Consider the following 24,788-nt stretch of genomic DNA (forward strand, 5'->3'; position numbering starts at 1 on the left):
GGCAACATAGTAACCCCCCACCTCCGCATCCCCTGCCACCCCGGTCTCTAAAAAAAAAAAAAAAAAAAAAAAAAAAAAGCCAGGTGTGGTGGCGCGTGCTTGTAGTCCCAGCTACTTCAGAGGCTGAGGTGGGAGGATCTGGAAACCCAGTGAAGTTCCAAGACATCCCAAAGGTTAAAAACCTTTAGCTTCGGCCGGGTGCGATGGCTCACGCCTGTAATCCCACCACTTCAGGAGGCCGAGGCGGGTGGATCACCTGAGGTCAGGAGTTTGAGACCAGGCTGGCCAACATAGCCAAACCCCGTCTCTACTAAAAATACAAAACAAAACAAAAATTAGCTGGGCGTGGTGACGGGCGCCTGTAATCCCAGCTACTTGGGAGGCTGAGGCAGGAGAATCGCTTGAACCCGGGAGGCGGAGAGTGCAGTTAGCCGAGATCGCGCCATTGCACTCCAGCCTGGGTGACGGAGCGAAACTCGGTCTCAAAAAAAGAAATCTTTAGCCTACAGAATCAACTCATTCAAGGCCTTTCAACTCCTGGCCTCCCGCACTCCAGCCAGCTCAACCGTTAAGTACACAGATGCCAGAACAGGGTGCTCCATAACCTACGCTTGATCGCTTCTCCAGCACTCTACCGGCTTTTTAGCGTCCCATTCTTACACGCTCCAGCAAGATGTGCAGCTTATCTTCTTCGACCTTTGCTTAATACACAACTCTATCACACATATTTGCCTGCGTATCTGCCTTGCCACACTGAGAGTACCAGAATGGCAGGGCCTGCGGCTTATTCATCTTTTTATCTTTATATTCCCTGCTTGGTGCACAGAAATGGACCAAACAGACAGAGAAATTCTTGAAATGATCTTTGCAACGAATCCTTTTCCTTTTCCTAAGTAACAGAAACGTAAAACGTGCAAAAGCCGCGGGAAGGTTGTCTCCCCAGACAGAAACTAGGACTCAACACAAACGTAGCGGAATTTGAGGAGAAACCTGTTTAATCTACTGACTCATGCGTATTGTCTTCGAGTCTCACAACATGCCCACGATAAAGATGGATTCAGCTAGGCCCGATTCCGCATCTATAGTAGGCATAGCAGCCATCTTTCTTAAGGGTAAGGCGCAACCCGGAAGATCACACCCTACCTGTTTCAGACACGCCAGACGCCTTTAAGTCGTCAAGAGTCCAATCGGAATCGACATTTTCACCGGAACCGCTCGGCCTCACGACCGGAAAAGGCTGTGCGTAAGAGCGTTGGGGGCGGAAGTGACGAGAAGGTGGTAGTCGGGTAGTTGGCGGGTGGTTGAGTAGAACCGGTCGCCATGTCCGCGGGGAGCGCGACACATCCTGGAGCTGGCGGGTACGGCTTCAGGGGCGAGGGCATCGGAGCGAGCACTGGGGCGCGGGAGAGGCGGAGGCACCCTGAGAAGCTGCGTATAGGGTGGAGGGCCCCTTAAGTAGGAAGTAAAGGGTTGGACGTTTGGGGAGAAGGATCTTGAGCAGGCCTGGGGCCCTTAAAGGGCTGGCTGGGTTCCGAGGGAGGAGGGAAACGGGGACTTTTGGAAGGGCGAGCCAAGGGGAAGGCGTAAACGAGAGCGTGCAGGATAGAGTGGAGTCTTTTGATAGAGGGGAGAGTAGAAAGGAAAGATTTTGGGGAAGGGTGGAAAGTGGGGGTTTGTTAAATATAGCAATAATTGTTTAAGGAGAGGGGAGTTTTAGATTTAAAAGGTGATTCGGAAGTGTAAGTGGAATATAATAGAGGGAAAATGGGGTGCTAAGGCGTAGTAAGTAAGGAAAGAATAACATACATGAGAGCTTTGGGGCCTAATGTTTTCCTTTTTCTACGTGTAGGCGACGCAGCAAATGGGACCAACCAGCTCCAGCCCCACTTCTCTTCCTCCCGCCAGCAGCCCCAGGTGGGGAGGTCACCAGCAGTGGGGGAAGTCCTGGGGGCACCACAGCTGCTCCTTCAGGTGCTTTGGATGCTGCTGCTGCTGTGGCTGCCAAGATCAATGCCATGCTCATGGCAAAAGGGAAGCTGAAACCAACACAGAATGCTTCTGAGAAGGTATTTGAAGTTGAAGGGTCTCCACTAATTGCGAATTTAGTGGTGGTTTTGCCGGGCGCGGTGTCTCACGCTATAATCCAGCACTTTTGGGAGGCTGAGGCGGGTGGATCACGAGGTCAGGAGTTCGAGACCAGCCTGACCAACATGTTGAAACCCCGTCTCTACTAAATGTACAAAAATTAGTCGGGTATGGTGGCGCGCGCCTGTAATCAGCTAGTTAGGAGGCTGAGGCAGGAGAACTGCTTGAACCCAGCAGGCGGAGGTTGTGGTGAGCTGAGATTATGCCACTGCACTCCAGCCTGGGTGACCCAATGAGACTCCGTCTTTTAAAAAAAAAAAAGTTGTTTGTAATCCTGTAATCACATAATAATTTGTGTTAGTAAAGGATAAAATGGATATAGTAGTTGAGAGATCATTTAGTTTTGGAATGTTCCAGAAGACATTTTGTTACAAATACATACTTACGAGGCATTTTTGATTGGGCTGATTACATTTGTGGACCAAATACCTTGTCTTGTCCTTGTCCACTTAGTTCAACTTAAGTTCTATTTCCATAGTCATTTAAAGCAACATAACATGTTTTTAATATATGTGCTTTTTCCCTGAACTCAAAAGAGAAGTTCAGGTGAATCAAGTGAGCCCCATAGTGTCATCTGTAATTAGAACCTGTAGGGTTTTATTTATTTATTTATTTTTTGACAGAGTCTCACTCTGTCGCCCAGCCTGAAGTGCAGTAGTGGGGTGATCTCGGCTCACTACAACCTCTGTCTCCTGGGTTCAAGTGATTCTGCTGCCTTAGCCTCCCAAGTAGCTGGGATTACAGGTGCATGCCACCATGCCCGGCTAATTTTTTTGTGTGTTTTTAGTAGACAGGGTCTCACTATGTTGATCAGGCTCATTTTGGCCTCCCAAAGTGCTGGGATTACATGTATGAGCCACCATGTGCAGCCTATTGTTTGCAAAGATTGTTTTATGAGGAAAAATTAAAAGCGTCTTGACAAAGATGTAATGCTTCTTATATATTAAGATTCTTAATACTGATGTTAATTGTTTAAGCTTTCTTTTTCCCTTAAAATAATAATCTTTAGGTAGTTGACCTCAGCAGGATACATAAACACTGGATTTAGAATCATAAAACCTGAAAACCCAGAATCCACAATTTGAAACCCAGAATCCACAGTTACTGGTTTCATGGCTTTGGCATAACGAAACTCAGCTTTCTCGTTGGTAATATATACCTGCATTGTGTAGTGCAGTAGTCACTAGCCTCATGTGGCAATTTAAGTTAAAATTAAGGGGCTGGGTGTGGTGGCTCACACCTGTAGTCCCAGCTCCTCTGTAATTCTTCTTGGATTCTTGGAAGGCTGAGGTGGAACGATCACCTGAGCCTAGGAGCTTGAGGCTGCATTGAGCTGTCATTTTGCCATTGCACTCCAGCCTGAGCATCAGAGTGAGACCTTGTCTAAATAATAAAAATAATTTAAATACATTATCAGCCTCCATAACTGTGAGAAATAAATTCCTGTTGTTAAAGCAAAAAGCAAAGCAAAACCAAACAAAATACAATTTAAAATTTAGACCTTTAGTCACATTAGCCACGTGTCAGGTGCTCAACAGACGCATGTGGCTAAATGGTTACCATATTGGAGTGATGGACTAGAACACCTGTCACCAAAAGTTCTCTTAGACAACATTGATAAGTACTATTAAAGGCGGTCATAAGGATTCACTGAGATGATAATGTAAATGAATACTATAGGGGGTTAAATAAAGGTAAGGTGATATTGTTGAGTTTGTATTTAGTTTTGCCTCCACATTTAAAAAATGTATTTAATGCACAAAGTAAACAATATCTTACCTTCTAGACATAGATTGGGGAGATAGGCCCCTGTAGTCCCAGCTACTCAGGAGGTTAAGGCAGGTGAGTGGTTCACTTGAGGCCAGGAGTTCAAGACCAGCCTGGGCAACATGCTGAAACCCTGTCTCTACAGAAAAGACAAAAACAATTAACTAGGTGTGGTGCATGCCTGTGGTCCCAGGGTCTGGCTTGATTGCCCAGGCAGTGACTGCAGTGGCACAGTCAAGTAGTAGGTACTCCCAAGTAGTAGGGCTACAGTCGCATGCCACCGTGCCCAGCTAATTTTTTTTTTTTTTTTTTTTTGGAAGAGATGGGTTTGCCATGTTGCTCAGACTGCTTCAGCCTCCCAAAGTGCTGGGATTACAGGCATGAGCCTGTTTGGTTGGTTCATTCATTCGTTCTTTCCGTCTTTCTGTCTTTCTTTCTTTCTTTCTGTTCTTTCTTTCTGTCTTTCTGGTTTTTCGTGTGATAGAGTCTTGCTCTGTTGCCCAGGCTGGAGTTCAGTGGCGCAATCACTGCTTACTGCTGCCTCAGCCTCTTGAGTAGCTGGGACTACAGTCTCATGCCACCATGCCCAGCTAATGTTTTGTATTTTTTGTAGAGATGTGGTTTTGCCATGTTGCCCAGGCTGGTCTGAAACTCTTGGGCTCAAGTGAGCCACCCGGCCCAGCCTTTTTTTTTTTGTAATTTATTTATTTATTTTTGAGATGGAGTGTCACTCTTGTTGCCCAGGCTGGAGTGCAATGGCGTGATCTCGGCTCATTGCAACCTGTGCCTCCCGGCTTCAAGCGATTCTCCTGCCTCAGCCTCCAGAGTAGCTGGGACTACAGGCACGAACCACCACACCTGGCTAATTTTATATTTTTACTAGAGTTGGGGTTTCACCATGTTGACCAGGCTGGTCACGAACTCCCTGTAGTTTAAATTGAAAGAAACTAGATCAGGTTTTACCATCTTACTGGCTTTTCATTCTTCTTTGTTCTTCCGTAATAGAGTGAGGAATGATTAGTTAGATACAATTTAAGGGCTTTTGAGAACTTTACAAGGATGGAATTAGTTGGATTTTATGTTATGATTGTGGGAGTGGCACAAAAACAACTTCCTATTATATGCTTGAGGTATATGTGTTGTGTGCATTGCTTCTCTACCTTCTATTATGTTTTACTCCATGTACAGCCAGCTAACTGAGCTATAGAGTATCATAACTTTGCTCTTTAATTTTCTTTTTGAAGGCTGTAGCTTCTGGTCCCTAGAGCTTCTATAATTAGGTGGTCATAAAAATGCACATAGGGCTAAGGTCACAGAGAAATCTTGATTGTGGCCTTCAAGCAGATTGACTTTGTTTAGTGAGGTTTTTGTTTGCTTGTTAATTCGTTTATGAAGAAAGACCAACTGTGTTTACAGGCAGATGAAGGGAAGGGTAGGGAGGTGCGGGATTTGGGAAAGGATAGTTGTATTTTGGACGACTAAAAGGCTTTATCTAGGCTGGGCACAGTGGCTCATGCCTGTAATCCCAGCACTTTGGGAGGCTAAGGTGGGTGGATCACCTGAGGTCAGGAGCTCGAGACCAGCCTGGCCAGCATGGTGAAACCCCATCTCTACTAAAAATACAAAAACGAACTGGGTTTATTGGCTCATACCTGTAATCCTAGCTACTCAGGAGGCTGAGGCAGGAGAATCATTTGAACTTGGGAGGCGGAGATTGCAGTCAGCTGGGATTGTGCCACTGCATTCCAGCCTGGGTGATAGAGTGAGACTTCATCTCAAGAAAAAATAAAAATAAAAAAATAGGCCAGGCGTGGTGGCTCATGCCTGTAATCCCAGCAGTTTGGCAGGCTAAGGTGGGTGGATCATGAGGTCAGGAGTTTGAGACCAGCCTGACCAATATGGCAAAACCCCATCTCTACTGTAAGTAGAAAAATTAGCCAGGCATGGTGGTGCCCACCTGTAATCCCAGCTACTCAGGAGGTTGAGGTGGGAGAATCGCTTGAACCCGGGAGGCGGAGGTTGCAGTGAGCTGGGATCATGCCACTGCACTCCATCCTGGGCGACAGAAAGAGACTCCGTCTCAAGTAAATAAATAAATAAAATTAAAAAAAGAAGACTTTATCTCACCATAAAAACTTTTTAATCTAATTTCTCTTTTTTCTAGCTTCAGGCTCCTGGCAAAGGCCTAACTAGCAATAAAAGCAAGGATGACCTGGTGGTAGCTGAAGTAGAAATTAATGATGTGCCTCTCACATGTAGGAACTTGCTGACTCGAGGACAGACTCAAGATGAGGTGAGGAGGCATTGGGACTCTTTGGGGAAGGTGGTGAGTGGATTCAGATAAAGAAGACCTCTAAATAGACAGGTGTTAGATATTTATTAGTGAGTTTGGGTCATAGTCTCTGAAGTCAGGACTGGGTTTAATTTAACTTCAGAGGAGGATAATGAAATGGATATAAATGAATTCTCTGCGTTGGTTTGAGTAAGAAACCATGGAATAAAAATTTCAGATACAGGAGAGAATTCATTCCTCCTTAGTTGGTCGAATGAATGAATGGGAAGAAAATCTGTCTGCCATTGAAATCAACCAATTGCCACATCTTCTTAATTGAACATTTCCTTTTTTAGATCAGCCGCCTTAGTGGGGCTGCAGTATCAACTCGAGGGAGGTTCATGACAGCTGAGGAAAAAGCCAAAGTGGGACCAGGGTACGTATTCTCTTGTTTATGGAAGGGTTGGGTGTATGACTTACATTAGCCTCATGTTTTTCATCCGTAGGTAATACGTGTACATATTTGATTCGAGGTTTGAGGGGTATGTGTGTGCACACTGTATAGCAGAATTCTGGCTATCAAACAGATACAAGCTGTTGGGAGCTGTTTTTGGACTTTTATTTCACATTTAATGTTTTTATTGGAGGAAACAAATTATAGGAAAGTGTAAAAGAAGATACCACTAACATTTAATGTATATACTTTTTTTTTCTTTTTTCTGTGCCATATGATCTGCAGAAATAATATATATACTTCCTTTTTTTTTTTTTTTTTTAATTTGAAATGGAGTCTTGCTCTGTCACCCAGGCTGGATTGCAGTGGCACGATCTTGACTCACTTCAAGCTCTGCCTTCCGAATTCACGCCATTCTCCTGCCTCAGTCTCCCGACTAGGTGGGACTACAGGCACCTGCCACCACACCCGGCTAATTTTTTGTATTTTTAGTAGAGATGCGGCTTCACCATGTTAACCAGGATGTTCTCAATCTCCTGACCTTGTGATCCACCCACCTCGGCCTCCCAAAGTGCTGGGATTACAGGCGTGAGCCACTGCGCCCGGCCATGTATATACTTCTTAACTTTTTTCTGTGGAAATAATTACCCTCACAAATGGGCTCATATATATTTTTTTTGTCTTTATGATGGTTATATGTTGTGATTATTCAGGTAAAGACTTAATCTGTTTCATTTCATTCCTTCCATCATTCAGTGTTTGAGTTTCTCTTCACTGTCGGTTGATAGGTACTTAGGAAATGCAACATTTTTAACATTAGCTTAAACTACACAAAATAAGTAACAAAATTTACTTCCTACCCCAAGCCAAGAATTTATTTATTTATTTAGAGATGGAGTGTTTGGTCTTGTCACCCGGGCTGGAGTGCAGTGGCGCCATCTCGGCCCACTGCAACTTCTGCCTCCTGGGTTCAAGCAATTCTCTGGCCTCAGCCTCCCACGTAGCTGGGATTACAAGCGTGCGCCACCACACCCAGCTACATTTTGTATTTTTAGTAGAGATGGGGTTTCACAATATTGGCAATATTGTCTTGACTCCTGACCTTGGGTGGTCCCCCCGCCTCGGCCTCCCAAAGTGCTGGGATTACAGGCGTGAGCCACTGTGCCTGGCCCCAAGAATATATTTAAACTTTCTTTTTTTTTTTTTTTTTTTTTTTTGAGACGGAGTCTGGCTCTGTCACCCAGGCTGGAGTGCAGTGGCCGGATCTCTGCTCACCGCAAGCTCCTCCTCCCGGGTTTACGCCATTCTCCTGCCTCAGCCTCCGGAGTAGCTGGGACTACAGGCGCCCGCCACCTCGCCCGGCTAGTTTTTTGTACTTTTTAGTAGAGACGGGGTTTCACCGTGTTAGCCAGGATGGTCTCGATCTGCTGACCTCGTGATCCGCCCGTCTCGGCCTCCCAAAGTGCTGGGATTACAGGCTTGAGCCACCGCGCCCGGCCATTTAAACTTTCTATATGTGTTGGTTGCTGTTTTGAACTTTGTCTTTAAAGAGTTATTTTTACCTGCCACTTTTTATTAACTGTATATGGTTATTGATCACTTTATTATAATTTAAGTCATCTTCACATTTAGAATCTAAATTATCAGTTGATGTGGGCCTTAAGAGATTTCTCTATATGCATGATCAGTCTTTCCCCATTAATTTTTTGTGTGTGTGTGTTGTTTTTTTTTTTGAGACAGAGTCTGGCTCTGTTGCCCGAGCAGGAGTGCAGTGGCATGATCTTGGGTCACTGCAACTTCCACCTCCTGGGTTCAAGTGATTCTTGTGCCTCAGCCTCCTCAGTAGCTTGGACTACAGGCATGCCACCATGCCGGCTAATTTTTGTAATTTCAGTAGAGATGGAGTTTTGCTATGTTGGCCAGGCTGGTCTCAAACTCTTGGCCTCATGTGATCTGCCTACCTCAGCCTCCCAAAGTGCTGGGATTACAGGCATGAACCACAGCACCTGACTTGCCCCATTGATTTAGACAGACAAGACCACATTTGTTTATAACCTATTAGACAGCCAGCAAAAAGGAATTCTGTTCTTAAATATTGGGTTATCTCCATAGACTGGAAAATAATGGTAGTGAATCTATAAGAACAGATTTGATCTGAAATCTGTTGGCCAGTTGACTTTTAAGATCAAGAAGTTTATTTGTTCCCCAACTGTTAAGGCATGTTCTCAGACATTAGCTAGCAAAAACCCTTCTAATGTATATAGTCCCTTTTGGTTATTTGGAAACTTGAAACATTACAAATTAGATCTGGTGACCCATTTGACTCCTTTTTTGGTTTTGACCACGTTGAGATCATCCTTTTTTGTTTCTCTTTATAGGGATCGTCCATTATATCTTCATGTTCAGGGCCAGACACGGGAATTAGTGGACAGTAAGTAATGTTTTTGGCTCACGTAGCACTTTTTGTGAAGAACAAAGTACAGGGGTCTGTATAGCAAGTTGGCAAACTGTCCCTGATGGCTGTTCTAGCCCTTGTTCATGAACTGTACACAAATTTGTATGGGAGTTTAGAGGGGTTGACAGCCGCATACTTGGGTAATGTATAAAGCGGATTTACATGTGAGTGATTGAACACTGGCCTGCCTGGGCACTAGTCAGTTCATTCCATTCGGTTTTACTGTTTGTGTTTTTCCAAGGAGCTGTAAACCGGATCAAAGAAATTATCACCAATGGAGTGGTAAAAGCTGCCACAGGAACAAGTCCGACTTTTAATGGTGCAACAGTAACTGTCTATCACCAGCCAGCACCTATCGCTCAGTTGTCTCCAGCTGTTAGCCAGAAGCCTCCCTTCCAGTCAGGGGTATGTTTTGGGGAGGGATCATTAATAGCTTTATCATTTCTATAAAAATGATATGTGCCGTCCAGGTGCAGTGGCTCATTCCTGTAATCCCAGCACTTTGGGAGGCTGAGGTGGGTGGATCATTTGAGGTCAGGAACTCGAGACCAGCCTGACCAGCATGGTGAAACCCCATCTCTACTAAAAATACAAACATTACCTGGGCATGGTGGCAGGCGCCTGTAACCCCAGCTACTCGGGAGGCTCAGGCAGGAGAATTGGTTGAACCTGGGAGGTGGAGGTTGCAGTGAGCCGAGACCATGCCACTACACTCCAGCCTGGGCTACAGAGCAAGACTCCATCTCAAAAAATCGTCAAATTCCAATCCCGAAAGTTACCTGCTATAGGTATTCTGTTAGTGTGTTATGTAGCTCTCCACAATATAATGAACACCTGAGCATATATCTCTTCATATTGATATGTTCTAGAAAGGAGATTGATAGAGCAGAAGGTATTGTACATTTTGAAGTTACTGCTTTTAGTTTGTATTTGTAAACTTGATGATAACTGGAGGACTAAGAAGGCTGAGTCTGATGAAGCAAGACTTTGCTGATACATTCCTCCTAGAAAAAAGGGTTGGAGAGAGCAGCCTTCACTGAAGAGTATCACAGGGCTGACTGTACTACCCAACACTCTATCCCAGTTTTACAGGAGACTGTCTTTGCTATAATTTCTTATTGACTTATTTCAAAGATTGAGGATTTAATTATATAATTATATATTCTCTGTTTAATACGAAGTATTCTTTTTTTCCTACAGATGCATTATGTTCAAGATAAATTATTTGTGGGTCTAGAACATGCTGTGCCCACTTTTAATGTCAAGGAGAAGGTGGAAGGTCCAGGCTGCTCCTATTTGCAGCACATTCAGATTGAAACAGGTGCCAAAGTCTTCCTGCGGGGCAAAGGTTCAGGCTGCATTGAGCCAGCATCTGGCCGCGAAGCTTTTGAGCCTATGTATATTTACATCAGGTATGGATGCATAGGGCAGGGGACATGTGAATTCTTGTCAACTTGTTGGTACAGTCAGGAGTGATTCAGAAGGAGCAAGAGAAAACCGGGTGTAATTAATAGTAACATGAGGGATTTAGGTAAATGCTAGGAGTAATTATAATTAGTTAAATAAATTGTAGAATTGGGGCACGGTGGCTCATGCCTGTAATCCCAACACTTCTGGAGGCCAAGGTGTAGGACCACTTAAGCCCAGGAGTTTGAGGCCAGCCTGGGCAACATAGCGAAACCCTATCTCTACAAAAAAATTAAAGAAATTAGGCCAGGCGCGGTGGCTCACACCTGTAATCCCAGCACTTTGGGAGGCCGAGGCGGGCAGATCATGAGATCAGGAGATTGAAACCATCCTGGCTAACAAGGTGAAACCCTGTCTCTACTAAAAATACAAAATATTAGCTGGGTGAGGTGGCAGGCGCCTGTAGTCCCAGCTACTCAGGAGGCTGAGGCAGGAGAATGGCGTGAACCCGGGAGATGGAGCTTGCAGTGAGCCAAGATGGTGCCACTGCACTCAAGCCTGGGCAACAGAGCGAGACTCCATCTCAAAAAAAAAAAGCCAGATGTGGTGGTGCACACCTATAATCCCAGCTGCTCAGGAAGCTGAGGCAGGAGGATGGCTTGAGCCCAGGAGGTTAAGGCTGCAGGTAGCTGTGTTTGCACCACTGCACTCCAGATTGGGTGACTGAGTGAGACCCTGTCTTAAACCAGGTGTGGTGGCTCACACCTGTAATCCCAGCACTTTGGAAGACCAAGGTAGATGGATCCGTTGAGGTCAGGAGTTCGAGACCACCCTGGCCAACATGGTGAAACCCTGTCTCTACTAAAAGTACAAAAATTAGCCAGGTGTGTGCAGTGGCTCACGCCTGTAATCCCAGCACTGGGAGGCTGAGGTGGGTGGATCACCTGAGGTTGGGAGTCGAGACCAGCCTGACCAACATGGAGAAACCCTGTCTCTACTAAAAATACAAAATTAGCCGGGCGTGGTGGCACATGCCTATAATCCCAGCTACTACGGAGGCTGAGGCAGGAGAATTGCTTGAACCTGGGAGGCAGAGGTTGCGGTGAGCCGAGATCATGCCATTGCACTCCAGCCCGGGCAACAAGAGTGAAACTCCGTCTCAAAAAAAAAAATTAGCCAGGTGTGGTGGCAGGCACCTGTAATTCCAGCAACTCAGGAGGCTGAGGTAGGAGAAGTGCTTGAACCCCAGAGGTGGAGGTTGCAGTGAGCTGAGACTGCGCCATTGCACTCCAACCTGGGCGACAGAGCAAGACTCCGTCGCAAAAAAAAAAAAGAGAAATTACTGAATTAGGAGACGGAATTGTCTTTTTAGTATTCAAGTCTTTTGGTTTTTTACAAGTCTGTACAAAAGTGAATCTTGGCCTGTAATCCCAGCACTTTCAGAGGCCTAGGCAGGCGGATCACAAGGTCAGGAGATCGAGACCATCCTGGTTAACATGGTGAAATCCTGTCTCTACTAAAAATAGAACAAAAATAATTAGCCATGCATGGTGGCAGGCACTTGTAGTGCCAGCAACTCGGGAGGCTGAGAGGCAGGAGAATGGCATGAACCCAGGAGGTAGAGCTTGCAGCGAGCCAAGATGGCGCCACTGCACTCCAGCCTGGGCGACAGAGCGAGACTCCTTCTAAGAGTAGCTGGGACTACAGGTGCCCGCCAACACGCCCGGCTAATTTTTTGTATTTTTAGTAGAGGTGGGGTTTCACCGTGTTAGTCAGGATGGTTTCGATCTTCTGACCTCGCAATCTGCCCGTCTCGGCCTCCAAAAGTACTGGGATTACAGGCGTGAGCCACCACACCTGGCCAAAAAAAGTGAATCTTAAAGTGAGCTGTGATAAGCCTGAAATAATTTTCATTTAAACCTGTATCAATATTAATACATTTTATAGTAATTTTATGAACTTTAAAATATTTTTATATCAAGAAGTACCATTACTCAGAGAAAGACTAATAAAATATTTGTGGTAATGATAATAGTTATATCTTAAAAGACTTATGTTATTTTGTGTTTCTGTTTTGTGATTTTCAGAGGCCTAGATTTTGAGCTACAGTGAATGTGTTAATGTAGATTTGTAAAATAGCCTGAAAAATGAAAGCAGAATTCTGCATCTTTTATTTATTTTTCTCTCCTTTGAATTCCTGGTTATTTCTTTGCAGTCACCCCAAACCAGAAGGCCTGGCTGCTGCCAAGAAGCTTTGTGAGAATCTTTTGCAAACAGTGAGTTGTATTTGTCTGGTACTCATTCAGAAAAGCAGTTGCCGTTTTGGAGTATGTCTTAACTGTTTCTTTTACCTGTTTAGTTTCCTAGTACTGCTATAACAAGTTACTGCAGTTGGGTGGCTTAAAATAACACAAATGTATTCTATCACAGTTCAGGAAGCAGTCTGAAATCAAGGTGCTGGCAGAATTGGTTCCTTCTGGAGTCTGAGAGAGAAATCATCCCATGCCTCTCCTCCTAGCACCTGGTCATTGTGTTGGTTTTCTATTTTTTTGTTTTGTTTTGTTTTGTTTTGTTTTGTTTTGTTTTGAGATGGAGTCTCGCTCTGTCACCCAGGCTGGAGTGCAGTGGCGCTATCTCGTCTCACTGTAAGCTCCACCTCCCAGGTTCACGCCATTCTCCTGCCTCAGCCTCCCGAGTAGCTGGGACCACAGGCGCCTGCCACCACAGCCGGCTAATTTTTTGTATTTTTAGTAGAGAAGGAGTTTCACCATGTTAGCCAGGATGGTCTCGATCTCCTGACCTTGTGATTCGCCCACCTCGGCCTGCCAAAGTACTGGGATTACAGGCATGAACCACCGTGCCCGGCCCATTGTGTTGGTTTTGGCTTATATTAGCATAGCTCCAGTCTGAAGTAAGGGTAGAGCTATAATAATTTGAAACCAGTTAGACATGTTTGGGGGATGATTGCTCATTTGGTTATGCATTCTTTTTTTCTGTAAACAACCAAAAGTTAAACCTTAGGACTGTCTTTATAGCACTTAAAGGAAATCAGGTTTTGGACTGAATATGTTCAATCTTGTGTTCTCTGATACCTTATTGGGTAGCTTATGGTGGTGGTGTTTTTGGTTTTTTTTTGAGACAGAGTCTCACTCTGTCGCCCAGGCTGGAGTGCCATGGCGCAATATCAGCTCACTGCAACCTCCATCTCCCAGGTTCACGTCATTCTCCTGCCTCAGCCTCCTGAGTAGCTGGGACTACAGATGCCCACCACCATGCTCGGCTAAGTTTTTTGTATTTTTAGGAGAGACGGGGTTTCACTGTGTTAGCCAGGATGGTCTCGATCTCCTGACCTCGTGATCTGCCGGCCTCGGCCTCCCACAGTGCTGGGATTGCAGGCATGAGCCACTGCGTCTGGCCTTGTTTGTTTGTTTTTTTACTTTGTTTTGTTTTTTTACTTCTTTTGTTTTTTTACATATCACCTGATTTACCAACCCTTGTACCAGATAATTTTCTTGACCATTTCCCATCTTTTTGTTGGTACTTGAGGTTATGGACTTAATAACATATAGGAAGGAAGTATGAGGAAAATACTGAACCCTTAGTAAACTGTGAGTAAACCTTGAGGAAAAGTCACCCAGTAAATGTGAATGAATGAAGTCTCATCAGTTATACTAACAACTTGGAAATTTCCTAGTTACTTAATTTCTGTGGCTTTCTAAATGATTTTGTACCCCAGAATTGAGTATACTTTAGGGGATTCAGGATTATTCATGCTCCTAATGCCCAAAATTGGCTTAATAATTTATAGATCTGCCTTATTAAAATGTTGAGGTGGACTGGATGCGGTGGCTTATGCCTGTAATCCCAGCACTTTGGGAGGCCAAGGCGGGTGGATAATGAGGTCAGGAGTTGGAGACCAGCCTGGCCAACATAGTGAAACCCCCATGTCTACTAAAAATACAAAAACTAGCTGTGTGTGGTGGCACGCACCTGTAGTTCCAGCTACTTGGGAGGCTGAGGCAGGAGAATCACTTAAACCTTGGAGGTGGAGGTTTGATTGAGCTGAGACCTTGCCATTACATTGTAGCCTGGGTGACAGAGTGAGACTGTCTCAAAAAAAAAAGGTTGCAGTGATACGAGATCGCACCACTGCTCTCCAGCTTGGGTGACAGAGCGAGACTTATGTATAAAAAAAAAAAAGTAGGTTAAACCAGTTTAAATTTGATTGGAATATCGGTAGATATATTTTAATTGCTAATGGCTTTGGTCCTAGAATTATATAATCAGACCCTTGTAAATACACAGCTTGGGCTGTCCCATGTTAATTTGTTTCCCCCTCTCTTTCAGGTTCATGCTGAATATTCTAGATTTGTGAATCAGATTAATACTGCTGTACCTTTACCAGGTGTGTACATCTTGAAGTGTTTAAAAAATATTTTGCTAGTGATAGTTATGTGTAATTATGATACTGGAGGCTAGACTGTGCCAGGGCACTATTAATGTTCCCTTTAATTTAGGGTAATTTGGAAAGCCATTCATGCCTCAGTATTTTTCTTCCCTAGATATTAAGTTTAATATTCAGCTAAATTGTCTCATTCTGCTGCAGCTGATTAAACACTTTTTTTCTTCCCCCTCAGGCTATACACAACCCTCTGCTATAAGTAGTGTCCCTCCTCAACCACCATATTATCCATCCAATGGCTATCAGTCTGGTTACCCTGTTGTTCCCCCTCCTCAGCAGCCAGTTCAACCTCCCTACGGAGTACCAAGCATAGTGCCACCAGCTGTTTCATTAGCACCTGGAGTCTTGCCGGCATTACCTACTGGAGTTCCACCTGTGCCAACACAATACCCGATAACACAAGTGCAGCCTCCAGCTAGCACTGGACAGGTAGGATGTCAGGATATGCAACAAGATACTACTGAATTTAGGAAAAACTGGGGAAAGAGGGGAAGTAGTGGTATTCCAGAAATAAATCATGTAATGTGGAATGCTTTTTTCCTACTGTCTTCTGTGTTCCTACCACCAACCTACCTGAATATTTTGGATTAGCGTGTATGTGTGTATGTCATCCTAAAGTTTATATTTTCACAGTCTTGCACACCAAATAACTTTTTAAAGTGGGGCTGGTGGGCACACTTGCTATAAAGGGTCAGATAGCAAATATTTTAGGCTTTAAGGGCCATACATTCTCTGTCACAACTATCACACTCGGTGGTTGTAGTGCAGAAGCAGCCCATGGATAATACCTCAATGAATAAGCATAGCTCTACTCCAGTAGAACTTTATTTACAAAACAGGTGGCAGGCCACAATCATAGTTTGCTATACCCTTGGCCATTGTTTGCCTAACCTTGCCTTTGCAATGTTAACAAAGTCCTCAAGGAGAATGGGGCTACCTTCACCACACCTCTCAGTGATTGGAACTGAGTTACAATTTCACATCTTAGGAGGAAACATAATCTCAGCATTTGGGGAGGCCGAGGCAGGAGGACTGCTTTAGTGCAGGAGACCCCATCTCTACAAAAAAATTAGCTGGACATGGTGGCACATACCTGTATTTCAGCTACTTAAGAGGCTGAGGTAGGAGGGTCCCTTGAGCCTAGGAGGTCACGGATGCAGTGAACCAAGATGGTGCCAGTGCACTCCAGCCTCAGTGACAGAGTGAGATACCGTGTCTCAAAAAAAATAAACATTATGTAAGAGATTTATAAACTTTTCAAATGTAAGAATTATAAATGCTGGTGTGTTTCTTTTATAACTTAAGAAATGTATACTTACCTTTTTTTTTTTTTTTTTTTTTTTGAGATGGAATGTCGCCCTGTCACCCAGGCTGGAGTGCAATGGCACCTCTCGGCTCACTGCAAGCTCCACCTCCCAGGTTCACGCCATTCTCCTTCCTCAGCCTCCTGAGTAGCTGGGACTATAGGCACCCGCCACCACACCTGGCTAATTTTTTTGTATTTTTAGTAGAGATGGGGTTTCACTGTGTTAGCCAGGATGGTCTCGATCTCCTGACCTCATTATCTGACTGCCTTGGCCTCCCCAAGTCGTGGGATTACGGATGTGAGCCACCGTACCTGGCCACAATTTCTTAAATCGTGAAAGTAGAATTGTAGGAAAAGAGTACATGTCTGGATGATAATCTGGATGGTTTATATACTGGTCTTAGAGGCAGGGGAGAGACTTCATGAGAGCATGGTAATGGATTTATGGTGGGTCCTTCGCTGTGGGCCTCTCATAGTGTACCCATGCCAGAGTAAATGGCAGCCTCAAACCATTGCCCAGCCCCCTTACCTGTGGGCTGTGAGCACTGAAGGGGGTTGCACAGTGTATAACAGAAAAACTATGAACTAAATTTTATTTGTGGTCCCTGGTAAAATTTATTTATTTTATTTTTATTTATTTTTATTATTATTATTTTTTGAGACGGAGTCTTGCTCTGTCGCCCAGGCTAGAGTGCAGTGGTACCATCTCGGCTCACTGCAAGCTCCGCCTCCCAGGTTCATGCCATTCTCCTGCCTCGACCTCCGAAGTAGCCGGGACTACAAGCGCCCTCCACCACGCCTGGCTGATTGTTTTGTATTTTTAGTGGAGACGGGGTTTCACCTTGTTAGCCAGGATGGTCTCGATCTCCTGACCCCGTGATCCACCCACCTCGGACTCCCAAAGTGCTGGGATTACAGGCGTGAGCCACCGTGCCTGGCCTTACTTACTTTATTTTGAGAAGAATCTCACTCTGATGCTAAGGCTGGAGTACAGTGGTGTGATCTTGGCTCACTGCAACCTCCGCCTCCTGGGTTCAAGTGATTATCCTGCCTCAGCCTCCTGAGTAGCTAGGATTACAGGCACATGCCACCACGCCCAGCTAATTTTTGTATTTTTAGTAGAGATGAGGTTTTACCATTTTGGCCAGGCTGGTCATGAACTCCTGACCTCAGGTGATCTGTGGCCTTGGCCTTCCAAAATGCTAGGATTACGGTGCTAGTATTACAGGCATGAGCCACCATGCCCGGCCGAAATTATTTTAATTTTTATATTTAGACAGCTCTGTAGGTCCCCACTTTTGAGTGTCAGTCCTTTGTAATTGGGAAGCAATACAGCAGAGTGGTTAAAAGCAGGGAGTTAAGGTGGCCGTGTTGGCTCATGTACCTGTAATCCCAGCACTTTGGGAGGTCGAGGCGGATGGATCACTTGAGGTCGGGAGTTCAAGACCAGCCTGGTCAACATGGTGAAACCCTGTCTCTACTAAAAATATGAAAATTAGTTGGGCGTGGTGGTGGGCACCTATAATCCTAGCTACTTGAGAGGCCGAGGCAGGAGAATTGTTTGAACCCAGGAGGCAGAGGTTGCAGTGAGCCAAGATCCAAGATCGCATCACTGCGCTGCAGCCTAGGTGACAAGCAAAACTCAGAAAAAAAAAGCTGGGAGTTAGAATTAGATTGACAGGGTTCATCATGCTTTCCCATTTTTGAGCTGTGTGATACTGGGATGTAACTTGACTTGTCTGGGGTTTGGTTTTCCTTAGATGTAAAATGGGCGCAGTGATAAAAATCTAAGAGGTTTACGAGGATTAAGTAAGATGATCCAATCTGTCAATAAATGTTAGCTGTGTTATTAATACAGTCAGCCACCTTACAACGTTTTAGTCAGTGATAGACTGCATATATGATGCTTGTTCTGTAAAATTGTAGTAGCATATTTTTACTGTACCTTTTCTACATTTAGATACACAAATACTTACCATTGTGTTACAGCATTCAGTACAGTAACATGCTATACAGGATTGTAGCCTAGAAACAGTAGGCCATACCATATAGCCTATGTGTGTAGTAGGCTATTTTCATCTTAAGTTTGTGTAAGTACACATTTGTTCAATGACAAAATCGCCTTGCAGTGCATTTACCAAAACATTCGCACTGGCGTAGTGGCTCACACTCGGCGTAGTGGCTCACACCTGTAATCCCAGTATTTTGGGAAGCTGAGACAGGTGGATCACAAGTACTAAAAAAATTAGTTGTGCATGGTGGCACGTGTGTGTAGTCCCTCGGCAGGCTGAGGCAAGAGAAGCGCTTGACCCTGGTAGGCAGAGGTTGTAGTGTCCCTCGGCAGGCTGAGGCAAGAGAAGCGCTTGAACCTGGTAGGCAGAGGTTGTAGTGTCCCTCGGCAGGCTGAGGCAAGAGAAGCGCTTGAACCTGGTAGGCAGAGGTTGTAGTGTCCCTTGGCAGGCTGAGGCAAGAGAAGCGCTTGAACCTAGTAGGCAGAGGTTGTAGTGAGCCGAGATCGCACCATTGCATGCGAGCCTGGGAGACAGAGCAAGACTGAGACTCTGTCTCAAAAACAAAACAAAACACATATTACCATTGCTAAGCAACGCATGGCTGTATAGAGTTTTCTCTTCAGACCTGCCTGTTTTTCTGTAATATATATTGTCTTTTGATACCCCTTATTCCTTTTTGGAACAACATCTTCAAACATTAGACTTAATCTTGACATAGTAACTTACTAATAACTAAGGGAGTGGAAGATGAAATTGCTTCTTCCACAAGCATTAGCAGCATTTGTAAATTATAGAAAGCTTATTACAGAAAGCTAATCACGTTGACTGTCAGTGGTTGGAGTTCTGTTTGTTAATGGTCATGTTTGCTCCTAGTAGCCCAAATGCACAACAGAGTTTTCTTAAAAGTTCAAAGCACTGGGCTGGGTGCGGTGGCTCAAGCCTGTAATCCCAGCACTTGGGGAGGCTGAGGCGGGTGGATCACGAGGTCAGGAGATGGAGACCATCCTGGCAAACACAGTGAAACCCCGTCTCTACTAAAAATGCAAAAGAAAACTAGCCAGGCATCGTGGTGGGCGCCTGTAGTCCCAGCTGCTCGGGAGACTGAGGCAGGAGAATGGCATGAGTCCGGGAGGCAGAGGTTGCAGTGAGCTGAGATTGCGCCACTGCACTCCAACCTGGGCAACAGAGCGAGACTCCAGTCTCAAAAAAAAAAAGTTCAAAGCACTGTATATAGGTTGTCAATTTCATGTTTCCTGAGGATGAAGGTGAGAAGGCTAGGTGATACTGTTACCAAATTATACATGAAGGAAACTAAGGACCTGAAGATGCAAAATTCATGAGATATTTATTGATTCTTAAAGTATATTGTAATCATTGTTTACTTATTTCTTGGGCATTCTCACACTTTTTTTCTTCCTTGGTTTGTTTTGGTCCCAGAGTCCGATGGGTGGTCCTTTTATTCCTGCTGCTCCTGTCAAAACTGCCTTGCCTGCTGGCCCCCAGCCCCAGCCCCAGCCCCAGCCCCCACTCCCAAGTCAGCCCCAGGCACAGAAGAGACGATTCACAGAGGAGCTACCAGATGAGCGGGAATCTGGACTGCTTGGATACCAGGTTAAATAAAATACCCTGTTTTCCTATCTTCATCTTATTCTCCTACTATATTCTCCCTTTAAAAAAGATAAATTCACATCATTCTCCCAGCACTAGGATTTCTGCTTTCTGGAATTTATTTTGGTTAGGTTTTTTATCCTATTCAACAGACTCTTGAAAGCCTCTGAGAGTTCTTACTTTCTTATACGTCTCACTCAAAGCTATTGATCTACCAATATGTGGCTTGTATTTAAAACCTTGGCTTTCAGTGGTGCTCTTTTACCCTCCACCTAAAAAAGAGAGTGATAATCTCCCTCCAGTCTCCCCACCCCGCAAGACTGCTAGAAAAGGAGTGATTCTGTACATGTAATTGTAAAGTTAGCCACTAAAGTTAAAAAGATTCTTAATTTGTAGTTTTGGTGCAATTTTATGAGAAGTACCTTTCCATTTTGTCAGAATCCTTGAATCATTCTTTAAACCAAAACATTTTTTTATGGTTTCTAGCTAGGTTTATAGAAACTAGTTGAGCTATGGGCAGTCAGTTAAAAACAGGCTATAGATAGCATAATGAATTATAACACCCCTGTCCAAGTCCTACAGAGAAGAAAAAATCCCTACTTTTGACTACAGTTACACAGCAAATCCCAAAGAGCTTTGTAGTAGTTTAACTTACTACAACTTATCAGAAAGATGAGGCACTTGACAGTTACATTAAGGAGCTAAAGTCAATACAGCAGTTGTAGATTTGCTAATGCCACTGTATTTTTCTGCTCATAGCATGGACCCATTCATATGACTAATTTAGGTACAGGCTTCTCCAGTCAGAATGAGATTGAAGGTGCAGGATCGAAGCCAGCAAGTTCCTCAGGCAAAGAGAGAGAGAGGGACAGGTAAGTTGGAATAATTATGCAAATGTATTCAGATGTCATTTGTTTGCACCATTAGTCAGAGTAGTGATCATTGCTATGAGCTTAAGTATTCTGAAACTGAAATGAAATCTTTGAATCAAATATGCGTCTGTTTGTTGTAATTGATGCAGTGAAGGAAAATATAATGATAGGCCTTTTACAGACTTAGAAGCAGTTATACTTGACTTTGAATAATTTATTACTTGTTCAGACATCTTTCTTGACTTCCATTGTCCGCATCTTGGCCATTTTCCTAAGGATAGACAGTAACAGAAATGTTATATAATTCAGCTATTTTTGCTACTTTAGAATTATTAGAATATCATGGATGGAAGTACATGAATATGGGAGTTCAGCCTGCCACACAGTGCTTGAATTTACCTTTCTTACATTAGTATATTAACCTTCATAAGAAAGGAGCTGATATCCTTTCATAACAGTTCATTCGATTTTTGTCATGGCAATTGCTGTGTAGATGGGCCTTATACTTTTATAAAGGGGCTGGGGGAAGGTGGAAGCAGTTGAAATTAATGGTTAAAATGAATTTGAAGGATTGTCTGCAGATTTAATTGCACTTCTAATCCACTGGATAAGTTAAGAAAATTTAAATTGTCTGAAAGAAAGTTTCATTTTGTCTTTCAATAGGCAGTTGATGCCTCCACCAGCCTTTCCAGTGACTGGAATAAAAACAGAGTCCGATGAAAGGAATGGGTCTGGGACCTTAACAGGGAGCCATGGTGAGTGTGGTATAGCTGGGGGAACAGGGGAGTGACTAAGACTGGTCTAGAGCTATTAGTTTTCTGAGCCAGGCGCGGTGGGTCACGCCTGTAATCCCAGCACTTTGGGAGGCCAAGATGGGTGGATCACCTAAGGTCAGGAGTTCAAGACCAGCTTGGCCAATATAGTGAAACCCCATCTATACTAAAAATACAAAAACTAGTGGGCATGGTGGTGGGCGCCTGTAATCCCAGCTACTTGGGGGGTTGAGGCAGGAGAATCGCTTCAGCCTGGGAGGCAGAGGTTGCAGTGAGCCAAGATCAGACCACTGCCCTCCAGCCTGGGCAATAGAGCAAGACTCCATCATAAATAAATACATACATACATAAATAAAGCTATTAGTTTTCTAACCTGATGTTCATTCAGGTGTTTAATCCAACCTCTATTCTATTAGCCAGTGAAAATACTTTTGGGCCGGGCACGGTGGCTCATGCCTGTAATCCCAGCACTTTGGGAGGCCAAGGTGGGCGGATCAGCTGAGGTCAGGAGTTTGAGACCAGCGTGGCTAACACGGTGAAAACCCATCTCTATTAAAAATAGAAAAATTAAGCTGGACATGGTAGTGCATGCCTGTAATCCCAGCGACTTGGAAGGCTGAGGCAGGAGAATCGCTTGAGCTTGGGAGGTGGAGGTTGCAGTGAGCTGAGGTCACACCACTGCATTCCAGCCTGGGCAATAGAGTGAGACTTTGTCTCAAAAAAAAGAAAGAGAAAGAGAAAATAGTTTTTAAAAAATTGTATACAGATAACCTTTGATTTCCAACCAATGTGTTTTGAGACAGAGAAAAAATAGTTTAAAAAAATTATATACAGACAACCTTTTATTTCCAACCAACGTGTATCTAGAAAAGAGTTAGTCGACTTATTTTATACATAGCATCAGTGAATTTCAATGAGTAGTATTAGTAGATCATTTAAAAATCCTGTTGCCTATATTGTGTGAATACCAGGAGGTCATCTGATACGGACTTAATAAAGGTTGATTTTGCTTTGTATTGGGAGCTAAGCCACACATCTCCCCTTATAGCTCTATTGGTCAGTAATGGTCAGTTTGTGGCTGTTAGGAAAATGTTGCTTTTTAGCATCCCAGAACTCTAAATCCTGTAGAGGTACATGGGATATTTCTTTGCTTGTACTCATAAAAATGAACAGAAGAAAAGACGTTTTTTTCTTTTCTTAACTTCTTTTCTTTTAACTCTTTAAAAGGTGAAATATCATCCCTCAAGAGACTCACTTGCTAACTTTCCTTTTTTTCTTTTTTTTTCTTTTTTTTGTGTTTCTTTTTTCTTTCTCTGTTTTCTTACATGGTTCTGGTGGATTCACATTTGCTGATGCTGGTGCTGTTTTTCCTGTGATCTTCAACGTTTTTGGGTGACCACTGACCCTGTGACCTCAAAATGGTGTCCAACTAACCACTTAAAATTAACATCTTTTTTTTTAATTAACGAATTTATGGTATTTTTTTTTTTCCCTTGGTGGGGATGGGGTTGGGGTTGTTTTTCTCTATTCTAGATTATCCAGCTAAGAAGATGAAAACTACAGAGAAGGGATTTGGCTTGGTGGCTTATGCCGCAGATTCATCTGATGAAGAGGAGGAACATGGAGGTCATAAAAATGCAAGTAGTTTTCCACAGGGCTGGAGTTTGGGATACCAATATCCTTCATCACAACCACGAGCTAAACAACAGATGCCATTCTGGATGGCTCCCTAGGAAACAGTGGAACAGAGTTTTGACCCTCAGTGACTCTTCTTAGCAATAATGCATGCATTTGATTTAACAAGACTCTGGGGCCTGTGCTGGGAACCAACTTGGACTTTGCAGAAGTTTGAGATTCAGTGCCGCCCTTTCTTAAAGGGGTTCCTTAACAACAACAACAACAACAAAAATTCTTATTTCTGCAGTGGCATAGAATCTGTTAAAATTTAATTAGAATCACAAACTTATCTCAGAAGCTTTTTAACAGTTTGTGAAATGTGCTTGTCCAACAAAGCATCCTAACAGGGTCGTTCCCATACACATTTGACCTGGTCCAGCCTTTTCCAAATGAATAGACCCAATTCTGACATAAAGTTTTATTTGTATTTTACTACTGTTTGGTCAATTTTGATACATAACTGGTTACAAACAGAGCCTTACTATTTATTAGTGGGGAAATTATTTTAAGACCGTCCTTTTCAGTATTTAATTCTGACAGATCTGCATCCCTGTTTCATTTTGGATTCTTTCTGTTTTGGAAAATGCTGTCTCATTTAAAACTGTTGGATATAGCTGTATCCTGGATAGGAAAATGAAGTTATTTTTTCATTGTGTTTTTTAATTGGGGTGATCCAGAGCTGGCACCTTCAGGCACATTGGTCTCATAGCCATTACTGTTTTTATTGCCCTTCTAAGATCCTGTCTTCAGCTGGGTCAGAGAAAACTTCCTGACTAAAACTGGTCAGAACTCATCACAGAAATGAAACACAGTGGTCTGTCTCTCTCAGAACTGGTTGCAGCTAAAATAGAGAGATCTGACTGCTGGCTATAGGATTTTGGACTTAATGACTGAAATTGCAACTTGTCCTTTTTCTTGGCATTATAGGTTTTGCCAAAAGAACTTTTTTTGTATCAAATATTGATGTGTGAAAGTGAAGGAGCTAGTCTGCTGAACCAGGAATAGTTTGAGATATTGAACTGTCATTTTTGCACATTTGAATACTTTGCAGGCTGGCTTTGTATAAACTTATCCTCTGGTTTCCTATACGTTGTAAATATGTAGACCATAATTTCATTATAAATAAATGTATAAATATTCTGCTTGTGGTTTCTCTGTTTTCTTCCACAACCTATCCATACACTAAAATTAATAAACTTTTGTACTCATAGCAGAATGCAACTATAATATTACCAGAAAAATACATATACAGACCCCAAGGTTTGCATATAGTTCCGAGAGTTACGTAACTGCAAAATGTACCCTTAAAGTTCAAATGAAAATGTTAAGGATTATTATGCTGGATATTATCCATTTTCATATTTTAGCCCTCCTTTATTTAACAGGGTATTAAAAGGACTTCATGACTGAAGCAGATTTTAAAGGAAATATGTTCTTCTTGGAAAGACATTTTATTTTATTTTTTTGAGATGGAGTCTCGCTCTGTCGCCCAGGCTGGAGTGCAATGGTGCAATCTTGGCTCAGTGCATCCTCCACCTCCTGGGTTCAAGTGATTCTCCAGCCTCAGCCTCCTGAGTA

The 24,788-nt window shown here is 43.5% G+C and overlaps 1 protein-coding gene and 2 non-coding genes across 5 annotated transcripts; all 3 read left to right on the forward strand.

Annotated features, from left to right (window-relative positions):
* The first annotated feature begins 1,258 nt into the window (after positions 1-1,258).
* On the forward strand, positions 1,259-24,350 carry KHDC4 (KH domain containing 4, pre-mRNA splicing factor). 3 transcript variants are annotated; one of them, XR_493919.3, is made up of 14 exons: positions 1,259-1,358; positions 1,850-2,066; positions 6,077-6,205; positions 6,541-6,620; positions 9,017-9,069; positions 9,335-9,498; positions 10,294-10,505; positions 12,716-12,776; positions 14,848-14,905; positions 15,138-15,391; positions 19,718-19,891; positions 20,676-20,760; positions 21,424-21,515; positions 23,067-23,151. XR_493919.3 is itself a non-coding variant. In XM_007976802.3 (14 exons), exons 1-14 carry the CDS (start codon positions 1,321-1,323, stop codon positions 23,264-23,266), a joined length of 1,845 nt encoding a protein of 614 aa, XP_007974993.1. In that variant the 5' UTR covers positions 1,259-1,320; the 3' UTR covers positions 23,267-24,350. The 3 variants fall into 3 exon arrangements, 2 of the variants coding, with proteins under 2 accessions (XP_007974993.1, XP_072864391.1); XM_007976802.3 differs by having other exon boundaries at positions 20,648-20,760; positions 23,067-24,350; XM_073008290.1 differs by lacking the exon at positions 23,067-23,151 and having other exon boundaries at positions 21,424-21,529.
* Positions 10,041-10,169, forward strand: LOC119624624 (small Cajal body-specific RNA 4). Its single transcript, XR_005240780.1, has one exon.
* On the forward strand, positions 16,697-16,833 carry LOC119624618 (small nucleolar RNA SNORA42/SNORA80 family). The gene has a single exon (XR_005240774.1). It is a non-coding gene; the product is annotated as a small nucleolar RNA SNORA42/SNORA80 family (small nucleolar RNA).
* Positions 24,351-24,788: the final 438 nt, after the last annotated feature.

Source organism: Chlorocebus sabaeus, chromosome 20 (assembly GCF_047675955.1).
Source record: "Chlorocebus sabaeus isolate Y175 chromosome 20, mChlSab1.0.hap1, whole genome shotgun sequence".
Taxonomy (NCBI): domain Eukaryota; kingdom Metazoa; phylum Chordata; class Mammalia; order Primates; family Cercopithecidae; genus Chlorocebus; species Chlorocebus sabaeus.